This window comes from Lepus europaeus, chromosome 22 (assembly GCF_033115175.1).
Source record: "Lepus europaeus isolate LE1 chromosome 22, mLepTim1.pri, whole genome shotgun sequence".
Classification (NCBI taxonomy): domain Eukaryota; kingdom Metazoa; phylum Chordata; class Mammalia; order Lagomorpha; family Leporidae; genus Lepus; species Lepus europaeus.
The window spans coordinates 628,731-652,401 of NC_084848.1; the positions used below are offsets into that span (position 1 = coordinate 628,731).

Below are 23,671 nucleotides of genomic sequence, written 5' to 3' on the forward strand. Positions count from 1 at the left end.
AGCCCTGCAGGCAGCCTGGGGCGCAGGCAGGGCCTCACCTGCATCTTGACGGCAATCACCACGGAGATGCGCTCCTTCTCCAGCTCCTGGAGCACCACCAGCTTCTTCAGGGTCAGGCTGCACAACCTGCCGGGCACAGGCGCTCAGCCTGGTGTCCAGCCCCCCCCCCCCAGTGCCCATCCCTAGCCCCACCAGGCTGCACAACCTGCCGGGCACAGGCGCTCAGCCTGGTGTCCACCCCCCCCCCCAGTGCCCATCCCTAGCCCCACCAGGCTGCACAACCTGCCGGGCACAGGCGCTCAGCCCTGGTGTCCAGCCCCTCCCAGGTGCCCATCCCTAGCCCCACCAGGCTGCACAACCTGCCGGGCACAGGCGCTCAGCCCTGGTGTCCACCCCCCCAGGTGCCCATCCCTAGCCCCACCAGGCTGCCCACTGCGAGTCAAGAGCACAGGCGCTCAGCCCTGGTGCCCAGCCCCTCCCAGGTGCCCGCCCCCAGCCCCACCACGCTGCCCTGTGTCTCCGACTGCAGGACAGAGACCAGAAAGATGGCGTCCACTGGAGCACAGGTCCAGATGCCCCCACACTGTAGTGAGCCTCCCGTGTGTGAGGGGGGACTCCCCACGGCCCTGTGTGGGCGCACAGCGCCCCAACAGCACTGGCCCTACCACATGCCCTGCAGTGACCCAGTGAAGACACCCAGAGCACCCACGGGCTCCAAAGAATGACGATGCAGCACCCGCCAGCCTTCCAGAAGTAGCCTGGTTCATTTTCCTCCTTAAAGGCCGGTTTCAGACGTCTGCCACAGGATGGACGCAGCACAGGCGGGCGGCCCTGCCTGCCCGGCACAGCGGCATGTCCTCGGAGAGGCTAGACCCTTCGAGACGCCTGGGCCTCCACACCCATCTGAGCAGCCGTGCGGTGCTCAACACGGGATGCTGAAGCAGCCTCCGCCTCCCGGCAAGGCAGTGGGCAGCAGGGGGCCAGGCGGGCCGGGGCTCCTCGGCTCCTGTCCACTCACTCATGAAAGGCCCGTCGCGGCCACTTGGTGTCAGCAGGAGGCCGTCTGTGTCGCACTGAGCCTGGAGACGGCCGGGCAGACACGAGGCCTCTGCCAGCAGGGCATGCCTTGGCTCCGCAGCAGGCAGGAGGCACGCGAAGGTGTCCCCGCCGTCTCTGAGACCCCGAGAGGACGGTGCGGGCCTGGGGGCTGGGGCTCCCGCAGGGCACCGGGCAAGCAGGGAGCCCCCAAAACGCCCCAAGTGCAGCGTCAGCCTGGAGACGCTTGCCATGTGTGTGGAGTGGAGTTGAATGTGACCAAGCCCGGCAAAAAGGACTAAAGCTCAAACAGCAGGAATGCCAAACCAGAGTGCAGAGACCCACCCGGCCCGGCCGGCCTGGGCCACGCTGCACACGCGGGCTGCTATCCAGAGACAAGAAAGATGTCAGGGACGAGCAGAATGTCCAGGGCCCGGCGGTCTGACGGCCACGCAGAGCCCCCCGGGGCCTCCCACACAGGGCCGGTCACGGGGCCAGACAGGGCAGAGGCCCCACCCTGAGTGTGCGTCTGCAGGGGACGGCCCCTCACTCCCCGTTCCACCTGCAGGCGCCATCTCGCCCAGCAACAGCGAGGATGGAGGAGCAATTGCAAGCTGGTTCGCAGCACCAGCGGCCGTCAGCTCACGAAACAAGCTCAGCCACGCTAGAGAACCGAAACCCATCCCAGCATGTCCCGAGCCAGGCTGGCAATCAAGGCAGGGCCCAGCCCCAGACCCCAGCGGACATGTGACCCCTGTGCACACAGGGCACCCTCCTGCCCAGGGCCCACCGGTGGGCAGTCCGAGGCACGATTCAGCTTCTTAGGAACGGCTCATTTCTGGAATTCTCAATGTAATTTTGGACGCTACTGACCTGGGCGCCATCACAGAAGCTGGTAGGGAGGCCCCGAGGTCTCGGGGAGTGAGACAACAAACGGCCAAGTGACCACGTGGCTGGAGGAGACAGCGGACACCTGCACGGAAGGCCCGTGAGCATGGCCAGCACTTGCCACACCCCCAACCCCACTGGAGCCCAGGTTTCAGTCCTGGCAGCTCTGCTTGTGATCCAGCTGCCTGCGAACACCCGCCCAGCCCCTGCCACTCACGCAGGAGACGAGATGGAGTTCCAGGCTCCTGACTTCAGCGTGGCCCAGCTATAGGTGCTACAGCCATTTGCGGAGCAAGCCAGCAGATGGAAGCTCCCCCCCCCCCACCTTCTATCACTCTGCTTTCAAATAAATAAATCTTTAATTCTTATGATTTATTTATTTATTTGAAAGTCAGAGTTATACAGAGAGAGAAGGAGAAGCAGAGAGAGAGAGGTCTTCCAGCAGCTGTGCCGATCCGCAATCAGGAGCCAGGAAGTTCCTCCAGTCTCCCACGCAGGTGCAGGGCCCAAGGACTTAGGCCATCTTCCTCTGCTTTCCCAGCCCATAGCGGAGAGCTGGATCAGAAGAGGAGCAGCTGGGACTCGAACTGGTGCCCACATGGGATGCGGCACTGCAGGTGGCAGCTTTACCCGCCACGCCACAGTGCTGGCCCCCAAATAAACAAATCTTACAAAGAAAAGAAAAAGCCTAGGGCTAACACCACACTGAATAACGACAGACTACATGCCGTCCCTAGGCCCAGGCCCAGGCAAATGGTCCCAGCACTGTGACTCGGCCTCGCACAGTGAGGGAGGAAGAAAAATGAAACTTGTACTTGCAGACATCAAGAGCATCAGGGCATGGGGTGTGTGAGAACAGCCCTAGAACCGGGAGGTCAGCAGGGTCACACAGCCCACACCGGCCTCCGTGCACCCACAGCAGCCGCACACGCGACAAGGGAGCGGCACGTAAATCAGAAAAAGGCGGGGTTGCGAGCTGGGCACCCCCATGCTGACGGCAGACGCCACAGGTGACAGCGGCCAATGGCAGAGCCAGCAAAAGCCTGTCAGGCCCCAGCAAGACTTCGCACGGATCTCACGTGGAAAGCCAAAGAACGCCAGCCATCCCAGCACGGACAGGGAGCAAATTCCGAGACCCGAAGCCTACGAGAGTCCAGACAGCGCGGGGAGGACAAAGCGGCCCAGAGACGAACACAGAAGGCGAGCTGGTAACTCGGGCTCTAAAAATGCAAAACTTCTGCTCTGTGAAAAACCCTGTTATGTGAGACGAGCTAAGTGTGGGAGGAAATATTTGCAGACCTCGTGTTGGACAAAGGGTTTTGTCCAGGCGACAAAGAATTCTCAAAACAGCCACCTAACACAAAGTGATCAAAATATTTGAAGCAACCCTCACCAAAAGCAAGAGGCTCCTGGGAGTGCATCCCACGTTCCAGTGCCTGGGCTCAGCGGCACCTCCGCTTCCCATCCGGCTCCTGAGGCGACAGCCCCAGTGGTCGGGTCCCTGTCCCTGGCAGAGGAGACCCAGGAGGAGGTCCTGGCTCCTGGCTTTGGCCTGGCCTTGAATCAGCAGACAGCGGCTGGAACATTTCTGTCTCTCCCTATCTTGCTACCATTGTGCCTTTCAAATAAATAAATGCTTTTGTTTTGCCCCAAAGAATGGCTTAAAAAAAAAAAAAAAGATAAACAGCAAAAAAGCCAAAACCAAGTGCTGGCGAAGAGGCAGCCTGTTGGTCAGAGGTCACCTCAGAACCAGGGCGGCAGAGTATCACAGCCAGGCAGACGGAGGCTGCAGCAACCAGACGGCCACCCCGGCAACTCAGCCGAGGGAGCGAGAGCGCAGGTGCCCGTGGACACCCACAGCAGCCCGCTCCCAGGGACGCAGGCAGAGGCCTCTCGCAGAGCGGGTTCCGGGAAAGGCGGCAAGGTGTGGGGACCTGTGCAGTGTCCCGGGCTGCAGGGTGGACACGAGGCTGGGCCAGGACATTACTGCAGGCTGCTGTTTACAGAGAACGGAGAAGGCAGACCCGAGGGGCTGAGCAGCTGCAAACAGGACGTCCCTCCAGATCCCGCTCCACAGGGTGACGGTGGGAGCTGCTCTGCCTGGGAGCCCCCGGCGTCTGGACTTCCCTGCCGTAACCTAAGGTCTGTCCCGGGAGCCTGCAGCCAGCGGCACCAAGGAAGCAGAGCCCCCTGCGCAGCAGGGCCTGGCCAACTGCACTGTGTGCTTCACCCCAGCTGGTTTCCAGGAAGGGCCCACGCCTCAGCTGACGTGCGCCAGCAGGGCCTCTCGGAGAATGCGAAGGAATGCCCTGGAAGCCCACCTGCCCCGCGCCTGTGCCGGGGCCCAGGCCTGAGGCCCTGGTGGCCGTGAGGGACTCGGCAGCAGCAGAACCCACACCCAGCATCACCGTTGTCCTCTCACTGGCACACAGTGACATCACAGACACACATAGCCAATTTCTTTAAAGAGATGGGGGGTTGCTGTGGTGTAGCAGGTAAAGCTGCCTCCTATGGTGCCAGTATCCCATGCGGGCGCCAGTTCAAGGCCGGCTCCTACACTTCCAATCCAGCTCCCAGCTGTGGCCTGGGAAGACAGTGGAGGAGACCCGAGTCCTTGGGCCCCTGCACCCACATGGGAGACCTGGAAGAAGCTCCTGGCTCCTGGCTCTGGTCTGGCACAGCCCTAGCTGTTGTGGCCATTTGGGGAGTGAACCAGCAGATGGAAGGCCTCTCTCTAACTCTGTGTTTCAAATAAATGAATAAATCTTAAAATAAATAAATAAATAAGGAGATGAAGGAACAGGAGTGCAGGGAGGCACTGTCCCCACCCTTGCCTCTGAAGACGCCATCAGGAGTATGCGTGTGGACGAGCGGCTGACGCCACCAGCTGTCACCCAGCTCCATCCCCTCCCTCACAGCCCCCCTCCCCGTCCTAGCTGGGTGAGGATGCAGCAGGCGGTGGTCACAGCCCAAAGACATGAGCAGTGTGGCCCTGCTGTCCCCGCCCCTCCACAAGCCCTGTCCTGTGCTCTTTCCTCCCCAGCTTTTCAAGGCAGCCGCTGTGAACACGGGGGAGGGGGAGAGGGAGGGAGGCGGAGCCGTCGGCTGCGGTCTGGGCACCTGGACGCCTGGAGGCTGAGGGCCAGAGCAGAGGGCAGGGGGTCCTGGGGGAGTCCTGTGTGCTCAGTGAGCACCAGGTCACTCGAGGTGACCAGTCCTGTTAGCCCCTGCAGACCCCACGCGTGGTGCACTGCTGGGCCTGGCACCACAGGACAGATACTGTGCCCAGAGAGCCAGGGGACGGGGACAGGGCACAGGTGCCCCACCCTGCCTCCTACAGCATCCTCATCCGACACTGCCTGTCGTCCTCAGCCCAGCCCCCAGCCCCCTCTGTGGGTGTCCTGTGGCTTCCCTCACTCACTGCGCCATACCATGGGGGCCCCCAGCCCCCTCTCTGGGTGTCCCGTGGCTTCCCTCACTCACTGCGCCATACCATGGGGGCCCCCAGCCCCCTCTGGGTGTCCTGTGGCTTCCCTCACTCACTGGGCCATACCATGGGGGCCCCCAGCCCCCTCTCTGGGTGTCCCGTGGCTTCCCTCACTCACTGGGCCATACCATGGTGGCCCCCAGCCCCCTCTGTGGGTGTCCCGTGGCTTCCCTCACTCACTGGGCCATACCATGGGGGCCCCAGCCCCCTCTCTGGGTGTCCCGTGGCTTCCCTCACTCACTGGGCCATACCATGGGGGCCCCCAGCCCCCTCTCTGGGTGTCCCGTGGCTTCCCTCACTCACTGGGCCATACCATGGGGGCCCCAGCCCCCTCTGTGGGTGTCCTGTGGTTTCCCTCACTCACTGGGCCATACCATGGGGGCCCCCAGCCCCCTCTCTGGGTGTCCCGTGGCTTCCCTCACTCACTGCGCCATACCATGGGGGCCCCCAGCCCCCTCTGTGGGTGTCCCGTGGCTTCCCTCACTCACTGGGCCATACCATGGGGGCCCCAGCCCCCTCTGTGGGTGTCCCGTGGCTTCCCTCACTCACTAGGCCATACCATGGGGGCCCCTTGCTTCTCTGTCTCCCAGTCTGGCCGTTGGCAGTGGGGATGCTGTGATCCGGGGTGCACACTCTCTCCCAGCCCCTGCTCGGGGCTCCTCTGAGCCTGCACCAGTGCAGCTGCTGCCGCACGTGGCTGCTCCCTGACCAGCTGCCACAGGGGCCGGCCACACTCCCACCAACGAGCACCGGGGCAGCAGGAAGGAGTGGCCCTCACTGGCGCCCCCCTTGCCTCTCAGGAACACGGGGTGCACGGACACCTCATCCATTCACCCCTGGAGCGCAGAGCCGCCCTGCCAGCTGGGCGCACGGCCTGTAGGGAGGGGATCCACCGTCCCTGAGCGTCCACACCCCCACATCTCTGCACTCCCGCAGTGGCAGCAGGGGGCCAGCGAGGAGACGTGAGACTCAGTCTCCCTGGGCACCAGGCATGTGTGCAGTCCTCGGCTTCCCCTGCTGGCCACCAGCCGCTGCGGACAGGGCTGACTTCTAAGAAACAGGTCCTCCCCTGCGTGTGCCACGGCAACCTCGGGACGCTGGCTTCGCTCAGCAGTCACTGTGCAGAGTTGGTAAGGACACGACCGGGCAAGCCCCAGGCCACATGGACCATGTTCACGCTAACACCCCCGCACACCACTCAGCGCCAACTGTGGACCACTCAGCACCACTGAGCGCTGACCACTCAACACCAACCGTGGACACGCTGACGGCCGCGTGTGCCACCCAACACCAACCGTGGACACGCTGACGGCCGCGTGTGCCACTCAACACCAACCGTGGACACATGAACATACACTTCACCATGTACACATCACTGACTGCCAACCAGGTACATTAACCCCTGTACCGCACATCACGAAGTCAACCATATACATGTTACCCGTATGTTACTTAATAGCTACCACGCAACAAGAAAACAATAAGATCAAGAAACAGTCGGGGAGGGGCGGAGGGAGATAGACAGGCCGTGGAGAGGTCCGGATGGCCTCCCCATCTCGCAGCAGAGCAGGACATGAGTCGGGCAGAGCTGGATCACTGGAGTCACAAGGCCCTGGCAAGATGTGCACTGAACACATGTGCAGGGCCAGCGTGCCCTCCTGGATGCTGGACAACGCTTGTTTTCAAGACACAGGCCTCACTCACCCCAGAGCACTGCGCACCCACACTGCTCCGTGCGAGCTGCAGCAGCAGCTGGCTGCGGCCGGGCGTCCAGCCGTTGCTTATCTCCAGGAGGGGGCACAGGCCCAGGTCTGCATGTGCAACACCGTGTGTGCACAGCACTCTGTGTGACCACCACCTCTCCACCTCTGCTCTCATTTTTAAGATTGATTTAAAAGGCAGAATTACAAGGAAAGAGAAAGATCTTCCATCCACTAGTTCCCTCCCCGCTGGCCACAATGGCTGGGGCTGGGTCAGGTCAAAGGTAGGGGCCTTTCCATTTGGGTATCTCACCTGGGTGCAGGGGCTCAAGCACTTGGCCATCTGCTGCTGCTCTCCCAGGTGCACTAGCGGGGAGCTGGATCAGAAGTGGAGCAGCTGGGATTCAAACCAGGGCTCATGTGGGATGCTGGCACTGCAGGCTGCAGCTTAACCCTCTGCACCAGGATGCCTGCCCCACTCTTTGCTGTCCTCGACAAGTTCCCTCTAAGACAGAAAGCCCAGGCCCAACGGTGGCCCCTCCCCAGCGTCCCTGGGTCCACCCAGAACCTACCCCAAGCCTCCTTCCCCAGCCTCCCCGCCTCCCCTGCCCCAGAAGGGCTCAAGGCCCCTTGGACTCTGCCTGCCCTTTCCCCCTGCCCACCCAGAGGTGACCTCCTGGAAGCGTCACACACTGCTGTAGGATGTGCCTCGCTGGTGGACAGCACGCCCAGGAGACAGAGACAAAGCACCAAGGGTCAGGGCCCAGGCCCAGGCTGCGGGTCTGCCCTGCCACAAAGGACCTGGGGCCCAGTGGCAGGCAGAGTCCAAGCCCCCGATGACACTGTCCTCCGAGGAGGTGCCAACTGCATGGCAGTGACAGCCTGCACGGCCCAGCCCTCAGTGTCCACAGGAGCAGAGCACCTGTAGGCTCACAAGAAAACCACGCTGACCCCAGAAAGGCCCGTGGCAGCACGGAGCCTGAAGACAAGACCCCCAAAAGTCGCACAGGCAGCCAACTTCCTTCCGAGACCCCCAATGCCCACTCTGCCCGTCTGGCACGAGGGGTAGCACAGCAGCAGCCGCCCTCAGGGCCACAGCTGTGGGCCCCAAACCTGCTGACCGTGCATTGAGTCAGCAGGGAGACCATGGCCTTTTGTCTCCAGGAGCCGCCCTCCGTGGGGCTGCACGTCCGCCCCCAAGGCAGTCAAGCCTGTGCCAGCAGCTGGCCAGGCGTCCTCTGTACACTGTGGCCATGCAGGCAGAGGAAGACCACACGCCAGGGCCTGGGGGCCTCAGCCCACACCAGGCCAGGTGTAGGTGTCCTCTGGGCTGTCCACACGCTGCTGAGCGACTACCGAGAGGTCTGTGTGCAACGCTGCAGGGCTGAGGGCTCCGAGCTGTCACCGAGCTGTCACCTGTCTGCAGAGCCTCGTCGTGCCAGGGTGGCCGGGCTGGCCGCCAGCTCTCACTGGCCGAGCTCAGCTTTCTCCAGTGCACAAGCCTTATCTGGACACGGCTGCTCCCTGCTAATGAGGAGAGGGCAGAGGTAGCTCCTCAGTGTCCTAGCCAGCCGGCCGCTGCCCTGTGGGTGGCCCCACCGCAGACAAGCCGGGACCCCAATGTCCCGCGGCTATGTCCAGAGCTGGACACGCCACACTCTGGCCCTGGCAGGCGAGGCTGTGGCTGTGTCTCCCCTGGGAACAGCCCCATCCACAGCTTGGTCTCCACCGTGGCGGCTTCGCCACAGAGTGTGCGATCTTACTCCCTGATCTTATGTAGCCCACCTCAGGGTGTACAGCCACTGTCCCTGGCGGCCCCGCCTAGGTAGGGGCCAGGCCAGCCACCAGTCTGGGGCTTCACCGGGAGCTGAACTTCTCTGCCAGAATCTGCCTCCCGCCCCTCCCCCAAGGGCCCACAAGGGGGAATGGTGGGCAGGGACTTCACCCACTTAGGGGCGGGCCTGGGAGGAAGCAGCCCCCGGTCCCGGCACCTTCAACGCCCAGCCTGTCCCAGGCCTGTCCCAGGGAGGACCTGTCCTCCTGCCAGGGTGCACCATCAAGGAGCCAGAACCTTCTCTGGGGTGCCGAGTTCCCAGCTGAGAACAACCTGTGGTAGGAGTGGGGCGGATCTCTGGGCTGACCACACAGTGCCTGCACTGTGCCGCTACCAGGGCGGTGCCCCCTGGATACACGTGAAAGGGGGCCGGGAGCAGGGCACCTCCAGCCCCTCCCTGACCCCAGGACTGGCCAGTGCACAGAGGAGGCTGGGAACGTGCCCTTCCATGGGGCCTGGCCCGTGGCCCGCAGAGGTGAGAAGCTGCAGGAGGGCTGGAGGGCGGCGGCACCGTCGGGGGCACGCTGGGGGGACTCAAACCCCAGAGCCTGCCCAGGACAGGTCCAGAACCTGTCTGCGGGCTGCAGGGAAGGGACTTTTGCCTACACCCACCCCACGTTTGTGTCACTTGGCAGCAGGGGTCAGAGGCACAACCTTCCCAGCTGGGCGCCAGGCACCAGGGTCGCCTGCCACCTCCACTCCCTGAACCTTCACAATGAGCTGTCAAAGCCAGCAGGGTCCGAGCCTCCACACCCTGGCTCTGGGCGGGAGGGCCCACCTGCTCCTCATTGATGACCACGGAGCCGAGAGGGGAGGGCTGACCCTGGGGATCTGGGGACCAGTGGCAGGACTTCAGCCCGCGTTGGGGAGCAGGGTGCTAGAAAGCCCGGAGGGGTTGGCCCGTGGCAGTGGCTTAGGCTACCACTTGCAACACCTGCATCCCACATCAGAGCGCCAGCTACTCCGCGTCCCATCCAGCCCCTGCTGATGGCCTGGACGGCAGCAGGAGACGATCCAGGTGCTTGGGTCCCTGCCACCCATGTGGGAAACTCAGACTGCGTTCCTGGCTCCTGGCTTCAGCCTGGCCCAGGCGCTGCTGCTGTGGGCATCCGGGGAGTCAATCAGAGGATGGAAGTTTCTCTCTGTCTCTCCCTCTCTCTCCGCCTTTCAGGTAGATTGATTGTTTTTTAAAGAAACCTCTCAAACCTGCAGCCCTCAGCAGGCTCTGCAGAAACACGGTGAGGGGGTGACGCGTGGCCGCTACCCAGGACAGGGGACCAGGTCAGATGCTGAATGAGAATTCTTCCAAAGTGCTCACAGCTCGCCAAGAGCCCAAGGAGGATGAAAACAGTGTTGGTAAGAAGTCAGCCCTGCACACACCAATGTAGAGGACAATTCTCCAGCACCACGAGGCACCCGCGCGGAATCGCGGTGGGCACAGAAGGTCCCAAGCCGCCGCAGCTGGTGTCCAGGGCTGTGCGTGGAAGAAGTCACCGGGTGCACGGCCGAGCCCACGGACCCCCGCAAGGAGGCCTGCGCCCAAGGCCTCACTTCCTCCACCCTGAAATGCTGGCTCAGCAGCCACGACACCCACACCCCACACTGCAGTGCCTGGACTGGGGTCCTGCCTTGAGCTCCCGCCAGTGCAGACCCTGGGAGACAACAGGGGACAGCCGAAGTGCCTGGGTCCCTGCCACCCACATGGGAGACCTGGGTGGGACTTCCCAGCCCCTGGCTTTGTCCCTGGGCCGGTCTTGGTCATGGTGGACATCCGGGAGTCAACCACTGTATGGAAGACCTCTTCCTTAGCCTTTTAAATAAAAAACTGTTTACATTTTTAAAAAAATTAAGCCAGCCCAGGTCTAAGGGTGAGGCCAAGACTGGGAGGAGCTGTGGGATACAGTGTGCGTGGCAGTGACCTCGGCGGTGACCTTGGAGACGTAGCTCAGGCGAAAGGCGAGATGCACCACACAGATGGCAACGGATGACAAAGGGACACCTCACCAGGCTGAGGCAGGGCTGAGGGCAGCCACAGGGGTGACCTGGGGCATCAGAGCTCTGAAGGAAGACCCCACTGCACAGGGACCCTCCCACCCCCACCGCCTCACCAGGGAAGGGCAGCTCCACCTGCCCATCATGGCTTCCTGTCCCTGCTCCATGCCACCTGGGGCTGCTCAGAGACTGCAGCCCAGCCCCCCAGTGCTCAGCGAGCCTCTGAGTGGTGGTGCAGACTGCGGTGGTGAGAGTGGGCCCGCCCATGGGAGGCTCTGGGCTGCGAGGCTGCGCTGCCCCAAGTCGGGTACATGACGGCCTGCTCAGCTGCCAGCCGTGAGCCCTGGCGAGAAGCCCCTGGGGCTGTGCGCACCGGCTCCGGGCCCTGTTTCTCAGGGGAGTCCGAGCTCAACCTTCAGCCAGTCTAGTGTCCAGGACGGTGCTGCCCAGGGACAGCAGGCAGGTTCTAGGGGTTTCTCACCCCAGTGGGAAGGAGACCATCATCGGGGGCAGATGTCCAAATCCGGGGCCAGGCACACAGGGCCTGGAGACCAGGGTGGGGCCCCAGGAAGGCTGCAGGGCAGCCACATGCCAAGTCCAGCCACAGCCACCCAGAGGCGTAGGAAGAGCGTTGGGGCCACGGGCACTGGGCTGCCCCCAGTCCCATTCCACTCCATAGCCTGGTAGAGAACAGAGCCAGGGCCTGCGCAGAGAGCACCCGTGCTCACTCCTGAAGGAAACCAGAAAGAGACGAGAGACCCACAAGCACTCTTAGGGACTCCAACAAGCCCTGGACGCCAGGAGCCCACCACCGTCCACCTGTCCCCTCACGGCGGCCTGCTGAGGCCTCACCGCCCCCACTGGGGCACAGACAGCCTCCAGGCCGCCCCCACCCTGCTGACCGGACACTGGCCCCTGCTCCAGTATGAGCATGTGCAGAACTCGCCAAGCCATCCAGCGACAGCGTCCCCGGGCCGTGTCTGTGCCACACGTGCTGTCCCTGCCCAGGGCCACACTCGCTCCACACTTGCCACTGGAATGTCGAGTCTTGGGCAGCCCAGCCTGAGGGCCTGCTGAGTCTCGGGACGGCCCTGGGGCAGTGGGCATTTTCCTACACAGTCACCAATGCCCCTTCTACGGAAGACAAATGCGGGCAGGGGAACAGGCTGGGCAGCACATCTGCTGGCCGTCCCCTCTCAGGCCACAGGGAAACTGGTCCCTCAGGCGCCGGTCTCACTGCCACTCGCTCTCAGTGTGGGAGTCCCCCGGGGACGGCCTCAGAGCCGAACCCTGACCCTGGTCTGTCTAAAGGTTGGGGCCCCGGGGGCCCCAGGCCAGCCCCATCTCTGTGCAGCAGCTCAGTCAGCGCCTGCGCTGGGGCGTGTGCGGGCGAGTGAGGGGTGGGCACCAGACTTCCCTCCCATCTGCACGAGCGGGACCACAGCCTCGTGCTCTTTGCCAAATGAGGGCCAGGGGTCCTGGCTCCACCCCAGGGCCTGAGAAGTTGGAGGAGACATCCAAGGAGCCATGACCCCTGCCCTACCATCCCACAGCCCCCGATGGGGAGTTTTTTTGTTTTTTTTTTTTTTAAAGATTTATTTATTTGAAGGCAGAGTCACAGGGGCAGGGGCGGGGACATAGAGAGAGAGAGAGAGATCTTCCATCTGCTGGTTCACACCCCAAATGGCCCTGATAGCCAGAGCTGGGCCAGGCCGAAGCCAGGAGGCAGGAACTTCTTCGGGTCTCCCACGTGGGTACAGGGGACCAAGCACTTGGGCCATCTTTGGGGACAGTCTGGCTGGCACTGACCCCCCCTCCACCTCTCCCAACATCCACTCCACTTCTGCAGGCTCACTCGGCTGGGTGGCACCGGGCCAGGCCTCGCCCAGCCCTGCCCCTGCTGCTCCATGGTGCCCAGGCCCCACTGAGGGGCGTGGTGTTTGCACACAGGCTGTGCCCAGGAGGACGTGTGGGCCCGGCGCGCCAGCTTCTCCACCCTTCCCCACTCAGCTCTGTCAAGTACGAGGCCTTTCCACCAGGTACCACCAGCATCCCGGGCTGAGGCGAGGCGGGGTGGGCAGGGCAGCCGGCGGCCCTCCTGGGGGTCTGCTCCCATGCACACCTGCCCTGGGCCCTGCAGTGGGTGCTGCCCCCAGCCTGTGTCCAGCTGACGCTCTCCCTGGCGCTCCCAGAAGAGGCAGGAGCAGCTGGTCACAGGCACCGGCTGCCTTCTCAGGCACTCTCAGGGCTCCTGGGTGGTACAACGGCCCTCACCCAAACCCCTCCAGAACCAGGGACGCCGGCCCAACCCGGTGGCACAGAGCCCCCCACAGGCACGCTCCTCCCATTCCTAGGCAAGCAGCCCTGGGCGGGTGTGCGCGAGTGTGCGCGACGATTCCGCTGGAGCCGCCCCAGGAGCAGCTGCGGGGCAGCCGGAGAAGACGCTAAAACACAAGATGCTGACGGCGTCCCCAGCTGTCGAGGGGCCTCTGGTCCCCACAGTCCCTCCTAACACGGACGACGCAGGACGGACGGAGAGAGTGAACAGCTGGGGGGCGGAGCCCGGCCGAGGGGCTGAGTGTGCCAGTCAGCGTGGACGCCGGGGGAAGAGAGGCCCTGGGGAGGGGTGGACAGACAATGCAGCTTTTGCGCTGCCGCCTGGACCCTGGAGATGGCACAGCCAGGCCCCAGGAGGCACCGCTGTCCCGAGCCCACGTGCAGTGGCAGGAAGGAAGGGCAGCCTCACCCATCGCCTGGTGTCGCCACTGCCCACTTCTGCCCCAAGGGCTCCGGGTACCTCCATCCTAGGGGACCCACATGGCAGGAGGCAGCAGGGCCTCGTGGACCCCTGCGTGAGCTGGGACGTACCAAGGTCATCACTAGGAGCTAGCTCTTGAAGCCCTGCTACCTGCACCATCCCCATGGCTGCACCCACCTGCAGACACCTCTCACTCACCTTGGTGGTGAGGTCATTCCCAAGAGACCAGCAGCCCTGGGGAGGACACCCGAGATGGCGGCCGGGGTGGGTGCTCCCAGGCCTGCAGCGCCCCCTTCGCTGCTTGCCACCGATTATTCTGGCTGCGCCACGTCTGGACCCCCACGGTCTGACGCTGCCCTGCCCGCTCCACACGCCCACCACAGGGCCGACCAGGGCCACTCCATGGAACGGCCTTTGCTGGCTGCCACCTGCCCCACCGAACCTCCCCGGAAAGGACAAGAGCAGACGTCAGCCAACACCAGGCCACAGCTGGCCAGACGGTTGCACCTGGCCCGGCTGCTTGTTAGGCACAAGCATTTCTTTGTTCTGCATTTTTATTTACGTATTTGATAGACAAAGTCCCCACCTGCTGCTGCCTCCCCAGATGCTCAGGAGCCAGGAGCTGCATCCCGGCACCTGAGCCACACGGCTGCTCCCAGGACACCCAGCGGCAGGCAGCTGGGGCCGGGAGCCAGGAGGCAGCACTCAGAGCCAGGCCCTGGGGTGCAACACCAGCCCTCCAGCCGCTGCTGGGCCAGACGGCACCTGATGACCACTCTCAGAAGTAGCGTGGGCCACAGGGTGTCCACAAAGGTACAGAGAAGCGGCCACGGGGTAGCTTTCCAAGCCTGACCCTTGCTGGTGGTGCCTGTGGGCGTCCAGCACTGCCCGGGACGGTGCAGACAGAGATGCACTGCCCAGGGCGATGGACCAGGCCTCCACTCACACACACAGCCCCATCTGCCCCGCAGCACTGTCCACACTGGACGCTGCTCTCCAAACACAGCCCTAGTGACTCCCGTGTGCTCCCAGGGAAGGTAAGGGGACGGTGCCCACAGGGAGACAGAGCTGACCACCCCCTCGGCCGTGCCCAAGGCCTGCAGAGCAGATAGGAGACACGACTGAAGGGAAGGGGGCCGAGGGCTTCCACAACTCACAGAAGCCACCACCCCCAGTAGGGGGCGTCACACAAGAGGCCACACCCTCAGCACCAGATGAGGGGCCACTGCCCCGGACCCCCAGGGCCGGTTCCACACCAAACACCCTGGCTCCTCGGGCACGAGTCCCACCCAGCTCCCTGCTGGCAGCCTGGGAAAACAGCGGAGGACACCCCAGGTGCTCGGGCCCCTGTATCCACGTGGGAGAGCCAATGGAGCTCCTGGCTCCTGGCCCTGGCCCAGCCCAGGCCTAGCTGCTGCAGGCATTTGAAGGATGAACCAGCAGATAAAAGATTCCCCACCCCCCTTTCTGTTTCTCTGCCTTTTAAGTAATATTTAAAATATTTAAATTCTAAAAAAAAAAAAACAACAACAATAAAATTAAGCCAGCAGGACAGATGCTGCAGGCGCATGGGGCGTGGCACCCCATGGCAGCTCCTCTGCTTCGGCCCCAGCTTCCTGCCCCAGTGCACCCGGGAGGCAGCCGTGGTGGTTCCTCGGGTCCCTGCCGCCCACTGGGGGAAGCCGGATGGAGTTCCAAGCTCCTGGCTCCAGCGTGGAGGCCGTAGCAGGTGTTTGAGAAGCGAACCAGCAGACAGGAGACCTCTCTCTTTGCATTTCGAATAAAGTGAAAATAAACAACAACAAAAAAAACTCTTAAGAATATGGACAATTTTATGCCAATAAACTTGAAAATCTGGATGAAATGGACAAACTCTCAGTGTCAAGCCTCACTGAAGGGCGGGAAGCGCCCCACTGCTGGCAGGAAAGCTGACCAGGAATCTTCTCTGGAGGAGCCCCAGGCATCCCGGGGTGAATTCTGCCCACCACTCGGGGTACAGTGAGCCAACAGCGGACACGCGACCCCACGGCACAGCAAAAGAGGAAGCAGCCTGAACGTCTCCACACCGAAGCCTCAGAGCACTGCACCCGAGACCCACACCCAGGGCAGCTCAGCGCCACTCGCACCCCAGCACCCGCCCTCGTGAGGCCCAGGGCACCGCCTGCAGTCCAGCGCCCTGCTCAGGCACCCTGGAGGCTCCCGTGCTTGGGCCCCGCCCCCCAAGGGGAGCCCTGGCCCAGCCCCAGCATGGTGGGGGGAATCGGCAGATGGACGTCCACTCGCTGGCTCGGTTGCTGTGCCTTTCAGATACACAAGTGACACTTTTTTTAAAAAATCAGTTGAATTTGTAAATGGCAGCAGCAGCTAGGAGAAGCCAGGCGTGACCTATGACCTGCAAGCTGATGTCACACAAAGGCCACTTGTCCCCACCTGGCTCTGCGGAGCCACAGAACCCCACTGGGGGCCAAACGCCAGAACTTCAGCCCCACCTCAGGCGGCGTCCGAGTTACGGCTCGATGAGCCACGTGCGGAAGCGTCCAGAGACCACGCAGAGAAGCCGTTCACGACTTGAGGCCGCTCAGGCAGCACCCGACAGCAACAGGCCAGGGAAGAGAGCCCAGCCCGGACTTTGTCAGAGCTTAAAACCTCTGCTGGGGCCGGCGCCGCGGTTCAATAGGCTAATCCTCCACCTGCGGCGCCGGCACACTGGGTTCTAGTCCCAGTCGGGGCGCCGGATTCTGTCCCGGTTGCTCCTCTTCCAGGCCAGCTCTCTGCTGTGGCCCGGGAAGGCAGTGGAGGACGGCCCAAGTGCTTGGGCCCTGCACCCGCATGGGAGACCAGGAGAAGCACCTGGCTCCTGGCTTCGGATCAGCGCGGTGCGCCGGCCGTGGCGGTCATTTGGGGGGTGAACCAACGGAAGAAAGACCTTTCTCTCTGTCTCTCTCTCTCACTATCTATAACTCTGCCTGTCAAAAAAAAAAAAAAAAAAAAAAAACTCTGCTGGGGCCTCTGGGCCGGCCAGTCACAATGCTTCCCCCCCGCCACCGCGGGAGCCCGGGATGGAGTTCCAGGCTCCAGGCGTGGGCTCAGCCCACCCCGTATTTGCAAGCACCTGGAGAGTGAACCAGCAGAGGGGAACGCTCTCTCTGCCTCTCAAATAAGTGAATAAATAAAAACGTTAGAACTTTCGCTCATCAGAGCTGCCCAATTAACCAAATAAAGGGACCTGAGCCCCAGGAAGAGCAGGAGTCCCCCGGTGGAGGAGTCTGCACCCCTCCCCACCAGGCAGCCACCACAAAACTGGCAGCTTGAGGTGGGCGCCCAGGGTAGGCCACCCCTTGGGACAGCCACGTGCCACGCTGAGTGCCGGGGCTAACTCTGCTTCCGATTCAGCTCCCCGCTAATACACACACCCCAGGACAGGTCCCCCAAGAGCCAGCAGGAGCAGTGCGGGTGACGAGACACGCCCTGTGCCTTCCCGGGCAAACGTGTGCCACAACTCAAACTCCGGGGAAAGGTGCGAACCAGCGATGGCGCCCCCGCATCCAAACATCACGCGGCAATCGGCCGAGGGCGCTGCGGGGGGGGGGGGGCAGTCCTGGAGGAGACCCAGGGCTCTGCACCCTGTCTGGGTCACGGCCCCAGGTGCCCGGGACAGAGAACTGACAAATGAACCCCCAGCAGGAAGAGACGCCGTTTTCAACACACACATAGAGGGGGAAATGTCCCCTAAAGAAACTGCAGACTCGAGTGGGGAAAAAAGAGAAAAATTGGCAAAAAAAGAACGAAATTTCACTGACAAAGAACATGTGGCTTAAGGTAGTAATCAGAGAAATCCAAATCAAGTCACAGCCCCACCGCGCACCCAGCAGCCTGGCAATGAGGCCGGACCCTAACCCAACACTGGCCGGAGCCTGGCCCTGGGGACTGGTGTGGGGCTGGCAGGTGCTCGGCAGAAACCCTGCGGGCCACGGGGCACTTGCTCCGGCGCAAGACGCATCCAACTGCGTCCACGGCAGCATGCTCCCGGGTGGCCAGAAGCTGGACACACAGCAAGGGCCCGAGAGGACCGGACAGCAGCGGATACGTCCACGGTGGTCAGGCAGTACAGCTCCAGAACTGAGGATGGCAGGAGCGCCAGGGACAACGACCTGCTCGCCTCAAGGGCCCCAACAGCGGAGCCGGCAGCACGGGGAAGGGGGTGCCCAGCTCCACCCCAAGAACCAGGCCTCGGCCTGCTTCCCATACCCCATCCAGGGCAGTGATGTCCGGCCTGCTGTGCCAGCCCAGCCACATGCCCTCCTGGGGGGCTCTCTGAACCCTCAGAACCCAGTGGGGTCTACAGTGGGGCACAGGCATCCGGCCCTGCCACTAGCCCCTGCTGCTCTCCGCACCCCGTGGGGCAGCCTGGGACCCGGCTGCTGTGCTCTGCCTTGGCGAACACTGGGAGAGCGCTCTTGACCCGCACAGGCCTGGGGAGTGGGGCAAAGGAGCGGATGGGGGGACCGCGGGGTCGGCTTTGCATTCCCCGGAAGAGAGGCGGGGGGGGGGGGGGGGGTCTGGAGACCCAGACTCGACTCTGCAGCCAATGCTGCCCGTCCTGTCCGACACGGATCCGAGCCCTCCCGGAGGCCCTGGCGGGGCCGGGAGCTGCGCCAAGACCCTGCGGCCCGGGCCCCGCGGCCCCGGCACCCTGCTGAAGGCCAGAGGCCCGCCCGAAGCCCCTCGCCGCGAAGGCGGCCGCGCTCTGCGCCCGCCCGCCGGGGTCCCGACCCGAGTCCGTCCCGGGGCAGGGCTGCGGGGCGTCTGGCCCAATGGGGGGGGGGATCCACGAGCCCCGGAGAACTCACACAAGTTTCAAGCCGAGTGGGAGGAACGGGAGCCGCGAGTCCGAGAACCCACGGGCCGGGCACAACCCTGCAGGCAGCAGCGCGTCCCGCGCTGTCCCGGGTGCGCGGCGCACGCCCCAGCCTCGGCAGGGGCACGGTGCAGACCGGGGCTGGCCGGGCGCCTCGGAAGCCCGACACCAGGATCCCACGAAACCCGCGTCGGACGAACCAGTGCCACCACAGCCCCACGTCTGCGCGCCCTGCGGGGCGCTCCGCGCGTGGCACCCGGCCTAGGGCGGACCAGGCCGGCCCCAGCCCACCCAAACGCACGCACCAGGACAGGTGCGAGGGCGCGCGCTGGGCGCCGCAGGCAGCCTCAGGTGCGCCCGGGGACGCGGGCGCGCGCGTCGGGGCGGGGACCCCGCGGCCGGCGCAGGCCCTGCGGCGGGGGCGGCCCCGGCAGGTGCGCGGGTGCCGGGCGCGGCGCGGTGTACCTGGGCACGCAGCTGGGACTGGAGCCGTCCACCTCCCAGGTGGCGAACAGGTTCATGGGCACCGGCGTGTTGAGCGCGCCGGGCGCGCCGGGGAGGCCGAGGCGGCCCCGCTCGGCCATGGCGCCGGCCCCCCGCTCCCTCGGCGGCCTGGGCTGCGGCCGGGCCGCGGGCGCGCGGCGGGCGGGCCGGGCGCGCGGAGGGCGGCGGCGCGGTCACATGGCCGGGCGGCAGCGGGGACGGGCCGGGCCCGGGCGGCGGACAGGCCCGCGGGCGGCGACGAGGCTGTGGCCGCTGCGCCCCGCCCCGCCCGCCCCGCGCGCGCCCGGCCGCCTGCCCGCACGCGCGCGCCCGCCGCCGCCGCCCGGCCGCGCCCGCCGCGCCGATTGGCTGCGCGGGGCCTGCGCTCTCTGCCTGGGGGCCAATCGCAACTCGCCGGAAGTGAGGCTCCGGGCGCGCGCTCCCGCGCTCGCAGCGGCCCCGCCCGCTGGCCGGCGGGAGCGCGCGCCCTGGCGCCTGCGCATAGGCCCCGCCCCGCCGCGCCCCCTGGGAGCCGCCCTCGGTGTCCCCGCGGCTCGCCCAGCTGAGTGTCCGCGGGCCGCGGCCATGGGTCCCCGGGGTGTGCGTCCCAGCCCGCCCGGGCCCTCGCGGATGTGGGGCCCCCGGCACTGTCCCGGCCGGCTTCGCAAGGGTCTCTGCAGACAATGGGAGCGGGCGGGCGGGCCGGGGACCGGGCCCCGCGTGTGTCCTGCTCGCGCGACCCCTCCGGCCAGGGCCAGGCCTCCCTGGCCACCCTGCGTGTCCCGCTGTCCGGGACGCGCGGTTCGACTGAAGTGAACTGGGCAGAGCCGGGGTGCGGGGTACCCCCGCGTGCGGAGCCCGGCCCGCGCCCGGAGCGGGCCCCGCTTGGAGGGGGACGAGGGAGCCCGCGCTTCCCACCCGCGGAGGCGCCGCTGGAGGCGGCAGGGCCGTGCGTCCTGGCGCCGCCGGCCGCGTGGCGTCTGACCTGGGCCCCCGGTCCCGCGGCCTGCGGGCCCCGCACCTCAGAGATGGGGGTGCGGGGACCGGGCTCAGAGATGGTGGACAGGCTGCAGGTCCGCTGACCTCAGCATGTGGCGGGCAGTGCCAGGGGCCGGAAGGAAGGCTGAGGCTGCTGGGGGTGAATGGAGCGCCTGACTGAGCGGCAGCGCGCGCCAAGCGAGGAAGCTGCCCGCACCAGGCACCGGCGTGCGCCCTGCAGGGGCACCTGGGCTCGCTCCACCCTCTGCCTGGGCGCCCGAGGGAACTGAGGTGCTGCGGTGGGGAGAGGAGTCAGCGCGTGGACCGGGCGGCATGGAACCCACCCCGTGCCTCCGCAGGTCCTTGTGGACAGGCGGGTTCCACAGATGCCCAGATGCTGGCGCGGGATGTGGCTGTGGACAGACAGCGCTTTGGTGAGCCGAGTCCCTGGCTTACCCAGGGTCTGCCCTGCTGTAGGCCCGTCCTGCGCTGGGGAGTGGTATGATGGCGCGGCCCTCAGCTCCCAGCGGCTGGCTGCTGCTTCTTTAGGGTCACTTCAGGAGGAACCTCTCTGGCCAGCTGGGCAGGAGGCCTGTGGAGGTGACCCCAGGAGGACAGCTGCCTGCCTGCCCAGGCTGGCTTTGCTTGCTTTAAGGAGCAAAAGCCTCGGGGTGCCAGGCTTCTGCAGTGTCGAAGGGAAATGTGCCGACACCTGAGCGTGGGACAGGGTCAAGGCTGCAGCCCAGCCCCGGTGGTCTTGCCCAGGCACTCAGGACTCCCTGGGAGCATTGTCGTCTGTTCAGCCTGGGCTAAGATGACTCACCGGGCATGGGGGCGCAGGGCCCTGCAGCCCGTGGCCAGCCTCTCGATGCGCCAGGGGTGCCGCAGACTGCACGGCCCGGGACAAGCGGTGGGGAGGCCAGCGTGCCACGTGGCACTGCACCCAGGGTGGCTGTAGCCCTTCAGGTGAGCAGCCAGGGCCTAGGCACTTCAGCTCCCTGGGAAAGCCATCCTTGCTGGGACAGGCCTCTGTGGGCCCAACGAGCGGCCAGGAGAAGGGGTGGGGTGACCAGGACCCCGTGTGCATGGAGTGGCCATGGGCGGGAAGGCCATGTCCATGAAGGTGGACACTCCTTGGACAGCAGCAGGAACTCGTCTGTTGGAATGCAGCGTGAGGGCAGAGGTTCACAGATCCCTGGGTGCCCGCCTGATTTATCTGCCTGGATGTCATGTCTCCTCCCTGCCCGGCAGAGCCTGAGCACCGTGGCCAGGACGGCAGCTGGGGTCTCCTGTACAGGCGCCCTGCTAGGGAGCCGGCAAGGGGCAGTCCCAAGCTGCTGACTGCCTGCCCTAGAGGCTGCCCACAGACGGCCCACATGGACTCATCGAGTCCAGAGGTTTCAACGTCTGTTCATACATCCATTTGGTAATTAATTATCCAGCTGGTTTCCCACGTGGGTCACCCAGGCACAGGCGTGCCGTCACGGAGCTAAGAAGACAGGCAGGTCATCCTCCTGGCAAAGCGGGCTTTTAGGTCGCCGTGCCCACACGGGCAAGGGGTGGGCTGGGAGCAGTGTCCAGGCAGAGGCTGAAGGGCCACGTGGAGCCAGTCTCAGGTCCCTGGGAGACATGTCTGCTTGGGCCAGGCCAAGGAGATGGCCATGAGGATGGCTGCCCTGAGGCCCACGGTGAGCTCGTGGGGCTGGCCCCATAGGCTTTCCTGTCGGTTGGAGTGCACCTGCTGAGTTTGTCGCCTTGACCGTGTGCTCCGTGTCAGTAACTAAAGCCGCGTGGAATCTCTGCAAGGACCCGGAAGAGGCGGCTGCTTGGGAACGCAGCCGTCTCTGCAGCCGGAAGCCTGCCGCCGGCAGCTGAAATATCAAACCCGTGTCCGAAGCCAAGGGCCGATACCCTGTGAAGGCCTTCCGCAAGTGGACAGGAGCGAGACGAGGCAGACCATGAAAGCGGCGGGGCAGGGCAGGCCCGGCCAGACTGCAGGGGGGATGCGGGTCCCCATGCTGGCTCGCTGTGCCCTGGGAGGGCGTGGGGGATGGGCCCGGAGCCCCAAGACTTCTCAGCCCCTCGGTTCAGAGATATGGGCAGTTCCCACAGCCACGCTCAGACCAGCTCGGCTTCTTGGAGAGCCTGGGCTCAGCACCCTGTCACAGGGCAGGGCACAGTTAGGTCGGCGGTGATAGGCCCTGCTGCCAGGTAGGGCACACTTTGCACACACACCAGGCGCGGGAACACGCGTTATGGCTCCACAGGTGCAGCCTGCAGCTGGGACCAGACTGCCTGGGATGGAGTCCAGCCTCCGTGTCCCACCCAGCTCCCTGCTCACATGCACGGGAGCGGCCGATGATGGCTCGAGTGCTTGGTTCCCCACCACTCACACGAGAGACCTGACGGAGTTCCAGGCTCCTGGCTTCAACCTGGCCCAGTCCTGGTTGTCCAAATAAATACAAATAAACTTAAGAAAAACAGTCCTGGGACCGGCACTGGTCAGCGGGGAAAGCTGCTGCTGGTGATGACGACATCGCAGAGTGCTGGTTCCAGTTCTGGCCGCTCTGCTCCTGCTAATGTGCATCTTAAGGTGCAGCAGGTGACGGGGCCCCTGGCACACCTGTGGGAGACTGGTGGAATGAGAAGGCCATGCCAAATGGCTGCTGGTAATGGAGCCTGCCTGGCAACAGGCTGTGATTGGTTAGGGCATAAACCGCCCCTTGACCGGATTGGCCGCCTCGGCTATATAAGCTGCTGTACCATCTGAAATAAACAGGTCTTCAGGCTGTTCACCTCTGGCCTGTGATCCCCCGGCTCCCGGGGTCTGTGTGGTGACTCCGGGCCTCTTGCCACCGCCACACTCCTCTCAGAACGAATCCACAGCAACTGGAGACCTGGATGGAGCTCCTGGCTTTGGCCTGGCACAGCCTGGGCTGCTGTGGGCATTTGGGGAGTGAACCAGCAGATGGAAGAGCACGCGTTCCCTCTCTCTTTGTCACTTTGCATTTCAAATACAGAAAAAAACTTTAAAATTTCAACCCTTTAAAAACTAAAAACAGCATAATATGATCCCATGTGGTTACAAAGTATGTGTATAAGTGTGTGTGCATGTAACATGTATGTTTACGTGTAAGTGACCATGCACGTAGAATACCTGTCTTCAAGTATGCAAAAAAAGATTGACAGGCAAGGGCCTCATCCAAAGTGCTCAGAAATGATCGCTGGGCGGGCGGCTCAGCTGGCTTCCATTTTCCCTTTTGCTTCTCCATATTTTGTGTTTTCCTCCACAGTGAACATGTGTTACTGCCAAGGGGAAATGATACACGCCCCATAGCCAGGCCCAGCAGGCCCCTAGCTGGAGTGTTGGGTGCCCCCTGGCTGGGACTTTGCCTGGCCCTGGAAAAATCAGATGAACAGAGGGAGCCCTCCCCTCCCTCTACCCCCAGCACAAACCATGGGCTCCCTGTGTCTGGGTTCACCGTAAAGCTGGTGCCTGCCCCTGGCTGACTCTGGCTCAGGTGCGGTGGCCTCGCCCCGCACCAGCCGGGGGGTCTGGAGCCACACTCGCGGAGCCAGCAGCAGCCGGGCCTGGCCGTGTGTCTGTCGCGGAGCTGGAAATAACAGGGATGTGGGGACTGTGGGTGAGTGAGGCTTC

General features: G+C 64.3%; 1 protein-coding gene across 8 annotated transcripts in view; it reads right to left on the minus strand.

Moving 5' to 3' along the window:
• Positions 1-19,136, minus strand: part of PACS2 (phosphofurin acidic cluster sorting protein 2) — a 45,990-nt gene extending 26,854 nt beyond the window's left edge. For all 8 annotated transcript variants that reach the window (XM_062181176.1, XM_062181179.1, XM_062181178.1 and 5 more), the window contains exons 1-2: positions 19,018-19,136; positions 39-126 (exon numbers count right to left, since the gene is read on the minus strand). In XM_062181176.1, the coding sequence (XP_062037160.1) occupies positions 39-126; positions 19,018-19,136 (207 nt within the window). The remainder of the gene's footprint in view (positions 1-38; positions 127-19,017) is intronic.
• Positions 19,137-23,671: the final 4,535 nt, after the last annotated feature.